The sequence below is a fragment of the Chrysochloris asiatica genome, unplaced genomic scaffold (genome assembly GCF_000296735.1).
Source record: "Chrysochloris asiatica unplaced genomic scaffold, ChrAsi1.0 scaffold00033, whole genome shotgun sequence".
Classification (NCBI taxonomy): Eukaryota; Metazoa; Chordata; class Mammalia; order Afrosoricida; family Chrysochloridae; genus Chrysochloris; species Chrysochloris asiatica.
In genome coordinates, this window is record NW_006408551.1 from 12,076,811 (window position 1) to 12,092,151 (window position 15,341).

The 15,341-nt window shown below is 41.8% G+C and overlaps 1 protein-coding gene across 1 annotated transcript in view; it reads right to left on the reverse strand.

Annotated features, from left to right (window-relative positions):
• PPM1H (protein phosphatase, Mg2+/Mn2+ dependent, 1H) overlaps positions 1–15,341 on the reverse strand; it is a 435,367-nt gene that overhangs the window by 60,033 nt on the left and 359,993 nt on the right. Inside the window, exons 7-8 of the mRNA XM_006859511.1 lie at positions 8,979–9,042; positions 3,489–3,596 (exon numbers count right to left, since the gene is read on the reverse strand). Of these exons, the coding sequence (XP_006859573.1) occupies positions 3,489–3,596; positions 8,979–9,042 (172 nt within the window). The remainder of the gene's footprint in view (positions 1–3,488; positions 3,597–8,978; positions 9,043–15,341) is intronic.

A 15,341-nucleotide genomic window follows, 5' to 3' on the forward strand; every position in this document is an offset into this window, starting at 1 on the left:
TTCTTTGCCATTTGGTTCTCAGTCCCAAGAACACCCATTAGCTTTTTTTTTTTTTTGGTAAAGTTGGTCTGTTCATTACAAATTTCTTTAATTTCAGTTTTTCAGGAAATGTCCTAATTTTGCATCGTATTGGGGGACAGCTTTGCTGGGTATATGATTCAGGGTTGCCAATATTTTCCTTCCAGAGTTTTGTATATGTCATTCCATTACTTTCTTGACTGCATGGTTTCTGCTGAGAAATCAGAGCTTAGTCTTATTGGTTTTCCTTTGTAGGTAACTTTTTGTTTTTCCCGAGCTGCTCTCAGTATTCTTTACTTAACTTTGATTTTGGAAAGTTTGATTATGGTACATCTTGGTGATTTTCTTTTGGGATCTATCCTGTTTGGGATTTGTTAAGTTTTGTGTATGCTTATCTTCTTGTCTTTCATGATGTAAGGGAAATCTTTCTCCAACAATTCTTCAATAGTTTTTACTGTGCTTGTCTTTTCCTGTTCTGAAATTCTGATCACCTATAAGTTGTTGCTCTTTATGGTGTCCCATATAACTCTTAGATTTTCTTCTGATTTTTTCTGATTGTTCTTCTAGCACACTAGTATTGAGAGATTTATCTTCAAGCTCACTAATTCGTGCGCCCATTGCTTCACATTTACTTCTTTGTCTTCCGATGTAGTATCCATTTCTGAGATTAATTAGTATTAATCTTCTGGAATTCTAATGGCCAGTTTTGTATTGTTTCAAAATTTGCATTTATATTGTCTGTTTGTTCTTGTAGTGTTTTCCTGTATTCTTGTAACGCTTTTCTTGTGTTCTTGGTTTCCTTGATTTATCGATCCTTTGAAGGTACCTAATTATTATTCTTTTGAATTCTTTTTCAGTTTGTTCTATTACTTTTTCTTCTTCAAAAATGTTCTCTGGCTGTTCATCTTGGTCATTTGTTTGAGCCATTTTCTCTTATTTCTTCCTGTGAGCTAATATTGTCTGCTGTCTCCAGGGCATTGTGGGATTGTTGTAATTGTAAAAACAAACAGTACAGCTTTTGGACTCAAAGACGAGAAATCTTAAGGGGCCTCCTGCAATTCAAGGACCTCATGAGGTGACTGTGGAAAGGATGTGACGGCAGAGTTCCTGTTGACCTTGGTGTTCAGGACACTCAATCTGGTAGTAGTTTGAAAGGAACTTTGATGGAGCTGGTTTCAGTGTCTGTTAGGATCACAGCAAAGCTGGGGACACAGTGACTGGTAAATGCTGGTCTGGTTGTTCTGCAGGTTTTGTAGGTCTGGAACTGAACCCACCTGAATCCCAGCACCAAAGAGGCAGACCAAAGTGGTGCAGTTGACCCCTACCTCACACTGGCATGGCTCCCAGTCACATGGCTCTGAAATCCTGAAAACTGAGTCTGCACTGGGAGTGCATAAGGGTGGGAACTGGCCACACTTCTGGTCACTAAGGGACCATGGGGAAACAGCAGTCTCCCTCTCTCACCATCCTAGCTCAGCCTCTCCTCCCAACAAGCACTTCGTTCACCTCTCTAACCTTTGTTCTGTAGTTTAGAGTGCCAGAATTTTCATCTGTGTCTGTTTTATTTGTCTCTTGTATCTGCGGTCGAGGATCCATGCAGTGCATCAGCCTAGTCCACCATCTTGCCATGAGTCTCTAGATTTACTTTTTAACAGACTTTGTCCTAACACATATATGCCATGATCCTAACAGTCTATCTAATTCTCCTTCTACTCCTCACTCCCCAAATAAAAAACTTAAGTTTAAAAATGAATTGAAAACAAAAAAACTTGAAAGAACTGTGGGAGAAAGCCACAGCAGTATGTGGAAAGAGGAAGAAGTGTGACTGTTTCCTATAGAATTTGACAATCTCTTTGCTAAGAGAGACTTTAAGTTAAAGCTCTCTCTTTCCCCCACCCTCCCTTGTGGCTAGGGGAGGTCAAGTGACACAATTCTGGCCAATGAGTGAATATCTGACCCCACCCCTTCCTTCCTGTCTTGAATGAAAATGTTATGCTTGGAGCTGCCAACACCATCTTGTAACCAAATCAGGGGAAAGTCAGGGAAATGCAGAGATGCCCTGCACATTTGAGATACTAAATAAACATTGTTGTTGAGTGCCATCCAGTAGGTTCTGCCTCATAGTGACCCTCTGTAGGGTTTCTGAGGAGCGGCTGGTGGGTTTAAAAGGTTCAATCCGAATTTGTGGTCCAGTGCATTATCCTGCCGTGCCACACCTATACTCCAAATCAACATTGTTGTTGTGGCTAAGTGCCATTGAGTCAGTTGTGACTATAGCGATCATGTATAGGGTTTCCAAGGAGTGGCTGGTGAGCTTGAACCACCGACCTTGTGGTTCAAACTGACCTTGCAGTCCAGCGCATTAACCCACAGTACCACGCTGGGACTCCAATTTGTAGTCACCAAATCCTTGTCTTCTTGCTATATGTATAAAATATACCCATAAACTGCGGTTACATTTTCTAGTACTTGGAAGCCAAATCTTTTCTAAATGATAAACTCTAAAAAGGTACCTTGTTGTTGTTGTTATTAAGTACCATGGAGTTGGTTCCGACTCACAGTGACCCTATACAAAGGGTTTCCGAGGCTGTAAATCTTTATGGAAGCAGACCGCCTCATCTTTCTCCCGCAGAACCGCTGGTAGTTTCAAACTGCTGATCTTGAGGCTAGCAGCCCGATTTGTAACCACTACGCTACCAGAGCTCCTTAAAAAGGCACCTAGAACTTGATGTTGTTTCTTGTTTTGTGAGAAACATGACATTTTTTCCCCCGCCAAACACATGGCCAATTTGTCTTTAAATTAATTTTTCTAAAAATCAACTGAGTGGTAGACGTTCTTCAGGCAATTAAAATCTAGCAAGTGGCTAAGGCATATACATGAATAACTGTGATAAGAGGTAGAAAACAAAGCAGTTGCAAAAACAGGGAAAGACTCCTCATTGAGGATGTGAGAATTCATGGAAGTCTCTATTGAAGAAGCATTTGAGCTAAGTTGGAGAAAAAGAGGAGTTTGGATATTTGGAGTTGAGGAAGAAGTGCATTTTAGGCAGCAGGAATAGTTTAGGCAAATATGGGAAAATAAAGGTCAAATACAGGAAGGAGTGAGTTCATTCAGGCAGAAGAACAAAGGTCAGAATGGAAAATCAAGCCAAATTATAATAAGCCTTGAATGCCAGGTGTAGGAGTCTGAGTTTTATTTTACAGGGGTGGATCCATTAAAGATTTTTGAGCAGACAGGCGTCTGAGTAATTCTATAGGCATAGCATTATATGGGGCATATGGGAGGAGACTGGAAAAGCCATCAGGAGGCAATTCAGGGGTCTAGACAGGAAGTGATGAGGGTAGGAACCAGGAAAGTCAAGGAGAGAACAGAGCAGCATGAGAGACTCTGTAGAAGTACAAGTAATCTGGGGTGAGCACGATGTAGGAAAAATTTTATTGTATAAAATATAAAAATCTTCAGGTGGTACCTCTGGAGCTGAAGACAGGAATGGTTTTATGTAGATGTTGGAGTCATGCACCTTCAGGTCGTGGTCTCCAAGTCCCCTGGTCACTCCAATAGTTGCCATTACTCGGGCCTAGGAGTATAAACAAAGGGCCATGAGAAACAATCACATACTGAGAAAAAATTCTCATCAAAATAGAATTATCAAGGGAGAAATTTTCTGATTCCTTTCTGCTAGTACTTCCATGATCCATGCTGTTAAGTTGTGGGAAGGAGGGTTTCACCAAAATCATTTCAGTATTTCAGGAGTGATTTTAGGAATAAGTTTTCTATCAATTATTCTAAGCTTCATAGGTTTCTGCTGTCTCTCTCTTCAGTTTTCTTTCTTTTTTTTTAGAGACTGGAGGAAAAGCAACCAGTAAATTACAGCTAATACATGTGTGATGTCTATAGCAGTTGAAAGCAGTCCAACCCAATTCCAACACCATCTATCCATCCATCTCACCTACATACACACTCTAAGTACTTATTGAACACCACCGACTTCCCTAGTTAGGTGACAAGCAGTAGTAAAAGATGTAAAAAGCCAGAGACAGCCCCTGCCCTCACAAAGCTAGCCTATTATACCTTATGGTCGGAGAACATCAACCTATCCTGCAAACAAATTCTCTTTGGATGGAAAGGGGACAACCAATATCACTAGCACTGTGCACTATACAGAGTCTTCAGGGCTGAGAGCTCACCAGCTGTGTACTTTTCTAAATGGTTTCCCAGTTGTTTTAAGGAAGTAATGGTATCATACTAATGTTTACACTATCAGTCTGATTACCTCCTGGCATATTTAGGTTTGAGAAGAAAGTTGTTTATAAGACGGATTATTTACCTAAACATTTATTGAGCACCTACTATGAGCAGACAGCATGTTTCTGAGAGACACAAATGCAGAAGGCTTCATCTCTACTGTAAAGGGACTTGGTCAGGGGGATAATAACATATGTGAAAGGTACAAGGGAGTTCAGCGAAGATGAGAGGTTTCCTAGAAAAGGTGGCATTACATTTCATGCAGAAGGATGGACAGAAGAAGACAGGTAGACATAGATAGATGGACAGAAAGCCATTTTGGGTGGAATGAATCCCAATGACCTAACTCTTGAATCATTAATAATCTGTATGGTATAGAGTCATAGTTCAACGAACCCAGCTTAAATCTTCACTCTACCCAAAGTGCAGGTATAAGAGAAGTCAAGTGCTGTGCAGTAAGAGTACCTCATAGGGCTGAGGTGGTACTAGGGGTTACACATTAGGCTGATAACTGAAAGGCTGGCAATTTGAACCCACCGGCTGCTCTGTGGGAGAAAGATGAAGAATGATTTACAGCCTTGAAAACCTTACGGAGCACTTCTGTTCTGCCCTAGAAGCTCACTGTGAGTTGAAATGAACTTGATGGAAGTGGGTATGAAATATTACCTAATCTAATAATTATCTTCATCTTCACCCCATTCTCCCAAAGGGCTGTGAATTTTAGAGCTAGTCTGCGATGAGAAGGGCTTGCTTTAAAGGTTAAATAGAACAATGACACATTTAAAAAAGGCAATTGTCAAAAGAAATTGGTAAAATGCAGACACACGATGAGAAGCCTCAGGATCTCCAGTCAGGCAGGTTGCAGAGGTGGTCTTTGCTCCGCAGGAGGCTGGATGGGCACCCTCTGACTAAAGGAGGGTTGAGTTCCCAGTGGAAAAACTCTGAGTCCCTTGTGGTCCTTCTGCGCTCCTCCCTGTGGAGGCAACTTCTCTCGCTGTAAAAATCACTTGCCTATATTTAAGTCTGAAGAAATCTGACGCTTCTGTTGGTTTACAAACTATACAAGTGGTGTATGTTCCCAGGTCCTTAAAAGCATTTGTGGAAATACAATGAGAAGTAATGATTATGAGAGTACCTAAAATTTCTGGATAAGGGAAAAAATAGAAAACCCTTGTAAATGATCTCAACGAACCGATGTTCTTCCTAACACTGCAGTTTCACAGATTTCTTAAGAAATCATGGAGTCATCAGACAGGAATTGCGTGCTACTTTGGTATCGGGTAAACCTACTGATAACAGTGAAGTGGAGAGACAGTGGCTTTAAATAGGTTGACAGGTCTGATGACAGAACTTACCAGGCGCGCATCACAGTACTGTCAAGCCTTAATGAAATGAAATGCTTGAGGAATACGATGCTCTGGTGAACTGAACATTTTCTTTTTTGTTTTTTATTTTCCCCCTGAAACAGTTTTCTCTTTCAGTTTTGAACACAAGTTCAAAATGATATTCACAGCATTTTCTAAATTTTGGCCAAAGTAAAAAAAAAAAAAATGCATTTAAACTTTGGAATGTCCCCGTAAAGACATGAAGCTAACCCCAATAGTAGTGGGGGCAAAAGTCCAAGAACAAAAAGGCTAGAAAAGACAGAAGGAGCCCAAAGGATTCTTCAGCCAGTTTATGAACCTGGTGTCATGGAAGCTCTAGACAGAGACACATATAACCGGCACCTTGAACTGAACTTTTTGCTTAACCAGGAAAATGCTTGATCCTTTAAATATGATTGCTAATAATCTTCTAAGAATTCATTCGTCCATTTTCCTATTGTACTGAGGAGAGTATACTGAACATAACTGGGTTTGTTGTTGTTAGGTGCCGTCGAGCTGATTCTGACTCATAGTGACCCTATGCACAACGGAAAACTGCAAGGTTGCAAGGTCCTGCCCCATCCTCACAATTGTTTGCACACATTATTGCTGTCACTGTATGAAACCATCTTGTTAGGGGTCTTCCTCTTTTACTGACCCCCTCCATTTTACCAAACTAAGCATGGTGTCCTTCTCCCAGGTCTGGTCTCTCTTGATAACATGCCTAAAGTATGAGGGATGAAGTCTCGCCATTCTCACTTCTAAGGAGCATTCTGAATGTACTTCTTCCAAGACTGATTTATTTGATCTTCTGGAAGTCCATGGTGCTTTGATTATTCTTTGTCAACATCACAATTCAAATACATTGATTTTTCTATGCTCTTCCTTATTCATTTTCCAACTTTCACACGCATAAGAGGTCATTGAAAATGCTGTGGTTTGGGTCAGGCACATGTTGGTCCTCCAAGTAACATCTTTGCATTTTAAAGAGATCTTTTGCAGTAAATTTGTCCAGTGCAATTCGTCGTTTGATTTCTTGACTGCTACTTCCATGAATGTTGAATATAAATGAATAGCTTATTTACTACTTGTGTATTTATTAAGGGTCTGCTATGACTCAGGTACCAGACTGGACAGGGATTGGGGATCAAAGGTAACAGGACAGTTCTAAGCTTACTAGAACCCACTGTCCATAGCAGGGTGATACTGAGAATCTCAGCCACACAAGAACTACAGGTGCAGGTGTAAGTAAGTGAGCTGAATGATGCATACTACGGATACCCACTGTATTCAGAGACACACATTACTTCTATTAAGAATAGTGCTTCCCACTCTTGTGGTACAATAGTGAATAACTGCTATCAGGACTGACTGTGAGGATTGGAAATGTAAAGGTAGATGTTTTGTAACAAAAGGAGCAGAGTGGTTGACTTTGCAGTCCAGGAGCAGAGGTCCCTGGGACCATCAAAGGAGAAGAACGGAGAACTGGACCCTACCCAGAGAAGCAGTGACACCTGAGATGGAGGCAGAGATGATGACATGGAGAGGAGTGGCTGGGGACTCTAGATCCAGGGAGGGAGAGGGGCTGTGTGCTGAAGACCAGGGGGCAGGCTTGCAGGGTATACCCTTTGGTTGTTTGATGATGCATGGAAGGGATTGTAATCATGGCAATGAAATGATATACGACAGAATGAATGTAAAGCTAATGTTCTCCCATGTAAACTATCACATTTGTTGTTGTTAAGTACTGTGGAGTCGGTTCTGACTCACAGTGACTCTGCACAGTTTCCGAGGTTGCAAATCTTAACGGGAGCAGAAAGTGTCATCTTTCTCCCGTGGAACAGCTGGTAGTTTCGAACTGCCAAACTTGAGGTTAGCAGCCCAATTTGTAACCACTACGCTACCAGAACGCCTTAAACTATCCCATAATTCACAATAAAAACTTAAAAACAAAAAAAAAACAGTGCTCCCGTTTGTAGTGATTCTCAACTAGGGATGGTGAAACAGAAATGATCATCTCCAGGAAAACTTAAACCAAACTCACTGCCACTGAGTTGATTCTATGCAGGGTTTCCGAGACAATAAATGTCTACAGGAGCATACAGCTTCATCATTCTCCTGAGGAGTGACTGTGGGTTTGATTTGTCGATCTTGTGGTCAGCAGCCCAACAGCTAATGCACAACACCACCAGAGCTCCTTCATCTCCAGGAAGGGGCAAGCGAATTGAAAATTTGATTCCCTCATGGATCAGAGATATGTGTTTCATTTCTCTTCAGGAAATGCCTCCTTCCATTGAAATTACTGCTGGGCTACATTGAGCCCCCAAACTAATCCTGTACTCATGCGCTCGCTCACTAATGAACACATTCACTCTAACACACACAAACACATCCTACCTATGACAATATCCTTTAATTTTCTTGCGAGTCACTTCTTTTTGGTAAAAACGATAAAATGATGAAAAATAATTCAGTTGAAGATTCTTTTTACATGACCACATTTTTTCACTTCTAATTGAAGCTCTTAACACCAAGTTGAAATGTATTAGCATTCAAAGGAAGAAAGCAGTGATTCAGAAGGTGTTTGTTCTTCCTGGGGGATGGATTCAAAGCTTCCTCATCTCCCTCCAGGAAATCAACCTTCCCCAAGCCTCTGGTCATAGAGTGCTCTGAGATCTACTCCTTCCTTTGGTTCAGCAATGTGCTGCCGAATGTGTGATTCAGACTGGGGTCCTGAGGGGCTGATGGTCTTGGCACCCACAGCCTAGGCTCTGGTTGATGTTTAAGTGAAAAATCAGAAGTGATCACACAGTTAATGACAGGAAGCCTTTGTTCTCCTTCCCTGGGTCAAGTGGAACAGTAGACTCATGAGGTCTGCACTTCCACGACAGAGCGTGAGGACGTGGTGTCCAGTCTGGTACTGCCACTTACTAGCTGTGTGGCTGCCTGAGATGCTCTAACCTTGGAGTCCCAGCTGCCTCATCTATTAAATGAAGGGAACATGGCCAGCTTTCCCTGCATTCCAATTTGTTGGCAGAGATAAAATAAGATGATTTATGTGAGAGTGGTCATGTTTAAATATTGCAAAAAGATATTCAAATGGATTGGGAAGGGGAATGCTATTTTCACAAAATTGACTTTAGTCCCTTGTGCTCCTCCTCCCTCAGCCCTGCTCCTTCTTGGGCTCTCAAGACAGGAGGGCCTCCAGGATGATGGATGTGATATTCTTTCAGGCTGTCAGAACTATAAAATCCCAAGCAGCTGAATAGAGCACAGAGACCGCCCTGGTTACATGGAGTGGCAGCAGGGCAGGGGTTTGCTATGGCAGCCCAGGGGAAACACGTGCCTACCTTCTTGCCTTCTCCATATATAAGGGGAAACTTCAAGTCATCCTCCTCAATGGTTTTGTATGCCCTGTAGGGGGATAAACAACATTTTGTTTTGTTTTTTTTTTTAAAAGGTGTGCACTCAATTAGTGACCCGAAGCCTTGACACAGGCTGCGAGGCATGCTATTTTCCTGAGACTCCATCCACTCACCACACTGCCAATTTTCCCTTTATATAGAGTTATTCTCCCTACAGAATTGTGTGTGTGTTAGCAAACCTGAAAATACCAAGTCTATAAATGCTCGAAGAGAGAGAGAATATGTTGGCATATTCACAATCAGCAAGGAGGGGACGTGGGCTTCTGCCTTAACCACTGAGTGTTTGTGCAGTAATGAAGTGCCCCAGTAGCAACAACTGGCTTCCCGTTATTAATTCCCCAGTGGGAGAAAGAGCAGAGCTCAATCAGAGATGGATGGAGTGCGAGAACCAGATCTCACCTTAAGGGGCTGTTTATACTAAAGCGAGCCTTGGCTTGGGAGTGCAGGAGAAGGAATATTTAAAGCCTGTTTGACCTCACTGTGATTGTCAAGGTTGGCAGAAAAGTCTTTGTTTTATAATGGCTTTTAAATGGCCATTTGACACACAGAAAGAAAATTCAGTTTATGCTTCAACGGTTTATTCTGGACATGGTTGTCCAGATGTCACTATGTGCACAGCTGAGGCTGGCAAGGTTGAGGGGACAAAGCAAATGAAGCCCATTTCTTGTGGTTTTGCTCATGAGGAAGTTAAAAACAACAACAACAAACAAACCCAGAAATAAACAAACAAACATGGCACTCTTTATCATTAAAAATATCACTCTGGGAAAGCAGCTTAAATTTCTAGGTTTCAATTTCCTCGTTAGTAAAATGAGGACAATTGTACAGGGTGTAAAAGAGTTTAGCATAGGTCCTGATACTTAGTAAGTCCTCCATCAGTGGTAGGTAGCTCTTGCTAGTAGTTAGTAGATAAAGAACAATTTGGTATGTAATTTCCCCCTTTCTGCGGATAGCACTACTTACTCACCACACTGCTGATCTTTCTCTTTAGAGTTATTTTCCCTGTGGAATTGTGTGTGTGTGAGTGAGGAAAACAGAAAATACCAAATCTATATATATGTTCTCAGATGAAGAAAATATGTTGGCATATTCGTAGTTTGCAATAAGGGGCAATGGGTTTCTGTCTAAGCATTTAGTTTCTATGCAACAAGGAAGCAGCAGAAGTGTTAGGTATTAGGAAGACTAAGCAAAAAGCAGTGTCTTGGTGTGGTGCTGCGGGCTAATATGCTGGACTGCAAGGTTGGTTTGAACTGCAAGGTTGACAGTTCAAGCTTACCAGCTGCTCCTTGGAAACCTCAGAACCAACTCAATGGCACTTAACAACAACAACAAGTAAAAGACGGGGTCGTGCTAGTGCAATGCAGGATAAGCACTTGACTGCTAACCAGAAGGTCGGCAGTTCAAATCTACCAGTTGCTCCTCGGAAACCCTATACAGGGTCGCTATGAGTCAAAACTAATTCAAAAGCACATAACGCTGAGTTAGGTGCTAGAAGTGAGTAAGATGCTTTCTGAACTAATGTCACCTGAATGCATGTTGTTGTTGTAAAATGCTGTGGAATTGATTCCGACTCATAGTGACCCTGTATAGGGTTTCCAAGGAGCGACTGGTGAGCTTGAACCACTGACCAAGTGATTCAAACCGACCTTGCGGTCCAGTGTTTATCCTACAGCATCACTCCAGGACTCCACCTAAATGCATGGAAAAGACTAATTTATTAAATGGCCTGCCAATCTTGCAGATACCTAAGCAATAGGGAACGAATGAGCCATCAATAGAATGGAAGCTCTTTATATACAAAAGAATGCAACCCACTTTAAAAAGAATTCAAGCCTAAAGTTAAAGATGTCGTGTTGTGTGGTTATTTTCCAGGATGTTGTTTGGGTAAGTTGTTTCTTCTCAGGGTCTAGGGAATCAGTGACATCTTAGTGCTAGATGTGCCCAGGCTGGGCTTGAATTCAGCACTGATATTTGTATAGTCTTACACAAGTAGGCAAGCTGCTTTGGACCCTGGTATCCTCATTAATATTTAAGGCAAAAACTAGTGTTCACTAGTGGGGTGGTTGTGAGGATTAAAGTGGACTAAATGTGAAGATTTTAGTATTTTGCGCAGTGCCTAGCACATGCTGAGGGCACGATATGTCCCTGTCACTGCTGCTGTCAAATGGACCTGGGTAGTCTAGAAATAAGATTTTCTATGAAATTAACAAAAAGTGAATCTAGCCACCTTGATGGTTTTATACTCACATGAACTTTTTAATACAGTGTGGTAGACAGTTGAGGATCAAATAAAGCTATTATTGGAATACTGACTATGGGGTTTAAAGTAGAGCCTACCCCAAGAATTCAGTTTTTGTCCTTGGTTTCTGAGAGGTAATTTCTAAAATCTTGGAAATTTCCCAGTAATTGAAGTGCCTTAGATGGAACCTCCACATCACACCTAAGGGTTTATGCTAATGAGGTGTCTCGGGTGGGTGCTGGCTTGCCCAGAAAGACCACATCATGATAACTGACCTGATCCAGTCAACAAAGAATACACAATATCCCCATAAAGGGTCTGGACATGAAAGCTTCATGGGTTTTCTGGCTTTTGAAAGATTGATGGCTAGGAGAGAAGAGCATCTCTTTATGGGACATGGAAGCCCTACATTAGGAGCTCTCCCAGAGCTTGCCCTAGATAGACATCTCTTCATTTGTAGTTTTTTTGCTGTAATAAAACAGTAGTAACAAGTATAGCACTTTTTGCAAGCTCTGTGAGTAGTTTTAGTGAATTATCCAACCCAAGGGAGTACTGGTTGTCAGCAGGTCAGAGGTGAAAAGGGCTGGAGACCCCTGAGCTTACAGCTATCATCCTAAGAGGATAAAGGGAACTCCTGAATTTGTAGTCAACAAATCAAAAAAGTGAAGGTGTTGTGGAGACTCCCAAACTTGCAGCAGGCATCTGGGGTCTTGGGTAGACTTGGCAATATGGAGGACCTACCCTTTAACTTGTGTGGTCTAACTTGTCTCCGGGAGGTGAGGGGCATCGCTTCCTATGTTGCAGGTGTAGCTAGTGTCAGAACAGAAGTGGAACAGAGGGGAACAGAATTGATGATAAATTGATTTGGATTGATCAACACAGTTTAATGTCAAGAGAAGTGAAAAGTGGGGATTTGAAAAATCCATGCACCTTGCTTGGGGACTGAATGGCAAGCAGTTCTTAACCATGAGTGCGTATGGAATCCCCTGGAAAGACTTTAACAAAGCCAATGCCCAGGCCACACATTAGAACAATTAAATCTGAGTTTCTGTGGGTAGGTTCCTGGCATCTGTAGTGTTTAAAGCTTCCCAGGTAATCACAATGAACAATCAAGGTTGAGAAGAGGGCTTTGAACTGGTTCAATCTGGTGTGGCACTGAAGGATAAACACTCTACCATAGATTGGTTTGAACTGCAAGATCTGTGGTTCAAACTCACCAGTACACTCCTTGGAAACGCTTACAGGGTTGCTATGTGTGGGAAGTGACTTGACGGCACTTAACAATTTAACAAATCCCAGATATACTGTATCAGAATCTACATTTTAACAAGATTTCCCAGGGATTCTTATAGGTTTAGTGGTCATAAGGCTTGATTAAGACTTTCTCAGAAAATGTTGTTAGAGTTTACATTTTAGAATTTCCAATTTAGTCAAAGAATGTGAAATCAGGCCATTATTGTCCACCTTTCACTGGGTGAAACAGTGAAATTTGATAAGGAAACAAGAGACTTGGTGGAAGAAATTTTCTGTGTGAATGACAAAGGAACATAGGTAACCATGTGGGGATAAGACCAATGGTTGTTCTGCTGCAGTCTGCAGAGAAGATGAGCAGGACATCCGAGGATGGGACAGTTCTGTGTTCTCAGACCTTCCAGTTTTCCCTAGGCCATTCACCTGCAGCTAGAGTCGGCCAGAGCCCTCTAGCCAAACAGCAGGCCTCCCTAATATCTGTTCTCACAGTTTAGGGGGGCCTGGCTGCTGTTCTTATTGCAGTCCATGTCTTGGCTGTAAGCTTGAAGCTATGCTTCCAGCCCAGCCTTAGCGTCATCATTTTTGGCTCAGGGGAGGTGAGAGATCAGGAAAGAAGTTTGAAGCTTGAGAGCTCTAAAGAAACAGAAGTTCTTAGAATCTGAAATAAGAGAAACTATCTAGTCATAGAACCAATGCCCTCATTCTAGCTCCAATGATTCTGAAATCCTGATTGAATTAAAAAACATTGATGACCTCCCCCAAAACAGATTCTTCACTAGTTTTACAATAATGTAATTGACAAGAGTGTACGTTTTGTTAAGTGACATCGAGCCAGTTCTGACTCAAAACAACCCTGTTTCCAAGAAGCGGCTAGTGGGTTTGAACCACCAATCTTGTGGTTAATCGTCTAGTGCTTCTCCAATAGCGCCACACCAGGACTCTGACAGTATATATAGTCAAACATTATTTTTTATTAGAAAGCAAAACTGAAGGGTTCAGGAAAGATTTTTTAGAATAGCTCTTATTTTGGGTCAGTTTTTTTATGAGCATTTATAAGGCCAATTGCTAAAAAGATGAGATGAGAGAGAAAAAAAAGTGTAATATTCTTTTCTCCCCCTGAAATCCTCATTATCCTCAGAAGCGTCTTTCTTTTTAAAAGTAATATTTCCTTTGTAATGTTGACTCTACCAGTCTGAAAAACTAGGTGCCATTGGTCTAGACCTACTGGAAAGAGAAACGGATAGGCTACGAATTCAGCTGTACCCCAAACTCAGGAATCTTCTCACAAGTACCTCATAATGTCACTGTCCTGCATACAGCTATTGTCCTAGGGACTTTACAAAATTTAATGTCAGACAATTCCACTGAAGTATAACTCTGGAAAATTATTTCTTAAATTGACCCAATCCTTCACGCAATGGTGTGTTTGGTCTGACCTCTGGGGGAAAAAAAAAAAAACCCATAAAATAAATCTGGTCTCTTTTTTGCTTGAGAGCTGTGGTACCTTAGGTTTACTTCATATGCCTTTTCTATCCAAAGTCTTAATTCCAACCACGTGATTGTGTGAGACCATGAAAATAATGGATATAGGACTCCAAGACTGGGATTGGTTAGATTTGCCCTCCAGCTAGGTTTAAAAGGAGCCATCTCAGAAGTAGAGACAGAAATTCCCAAGACCATAAGGAAGGAAGAGCATGAGACATCAAGAGCGATGGCAGAGACAGTGGCAGAGATGACAGCAGAAACAACAGCACAGACAGTGGCATGGAGAGGCACATCAGCTTCCAGGTCAAGGTCATTGGACTGAGTACAGCTGAGTACCTACTGGCAGGAATCTGGCTTGCAGAATGTGCCCTCTGGGCACTTACAGCCTGAGAAAAAGAGATTTTTATCACTTGCCCAAACAGGATAGAGGCTGACAGGCCACAAGGCTGAGAGACCAGAGACAAGAGTGAGGCGGGCTTGCAATATCACAGACCAGAGCCATTCCAGCTTGAAGAATTGCTGCATCCTGAGTTGGTTTTGATCCTGAATTGTGCGCTATTCACATCCCTAATAAAGCCCATAATCGTGAATACTGTAGTGAATTCTGTGTGGCCCATTACAATGGATTATTGAACCCAGATGTGAAGCCGGGAGTGCTGTGGGAGGAATGGCTGGTATCAGAACAAGGTAAAGAAGGTTGTTGGGTGGAAGCTTCATAGAAATCAGCCTGGGGCTGATTCTGAGTTTGATTCACTTTCCTCCTTCTCAAGCCAGTGGAAGTCAGACATGGTTTTTGAAAGAACTCTTCAAATATTTGAGGACTCAAAGTTATCCCAATTTCCTTTAACTATTCTTTTCAAGACCTGAGGGACAGTCCTTAACAACTCAAGTTACAGTTCCCAGACTTCAGTATATCCTCCCATCTTTTCCTGTGTCCACACATTACTTCTGCACTTTTTATCCTGTTATTATTTTCAGCAATTAAAACAAAAGTTTTATTGTGAATTATGTGATAGTTTACATCGGAGAACATTAGTTTTACATTCATCATATCGTATATCCTTTCATTGCCATGGTTACAATCCCCTCCATGCATCATCAACCAACCAAAGGGTATATCCTGCAAGCCTACCCCCCAGTCATCAGCACACAGCCCCTCTCCTTTTCTGGGACTAAAGTCCCCAGCTGCCCCATCTCTCTATGTCGTCGTCTCTGCCTCCATCTCTGGCATCACTGTTTCTCTGGGTAGGGTCCTGCTCTCCGCTCTTCTCCCTTCATGGTCCCAGGGACCTTCGCTCCTAGACTGTAAAGTT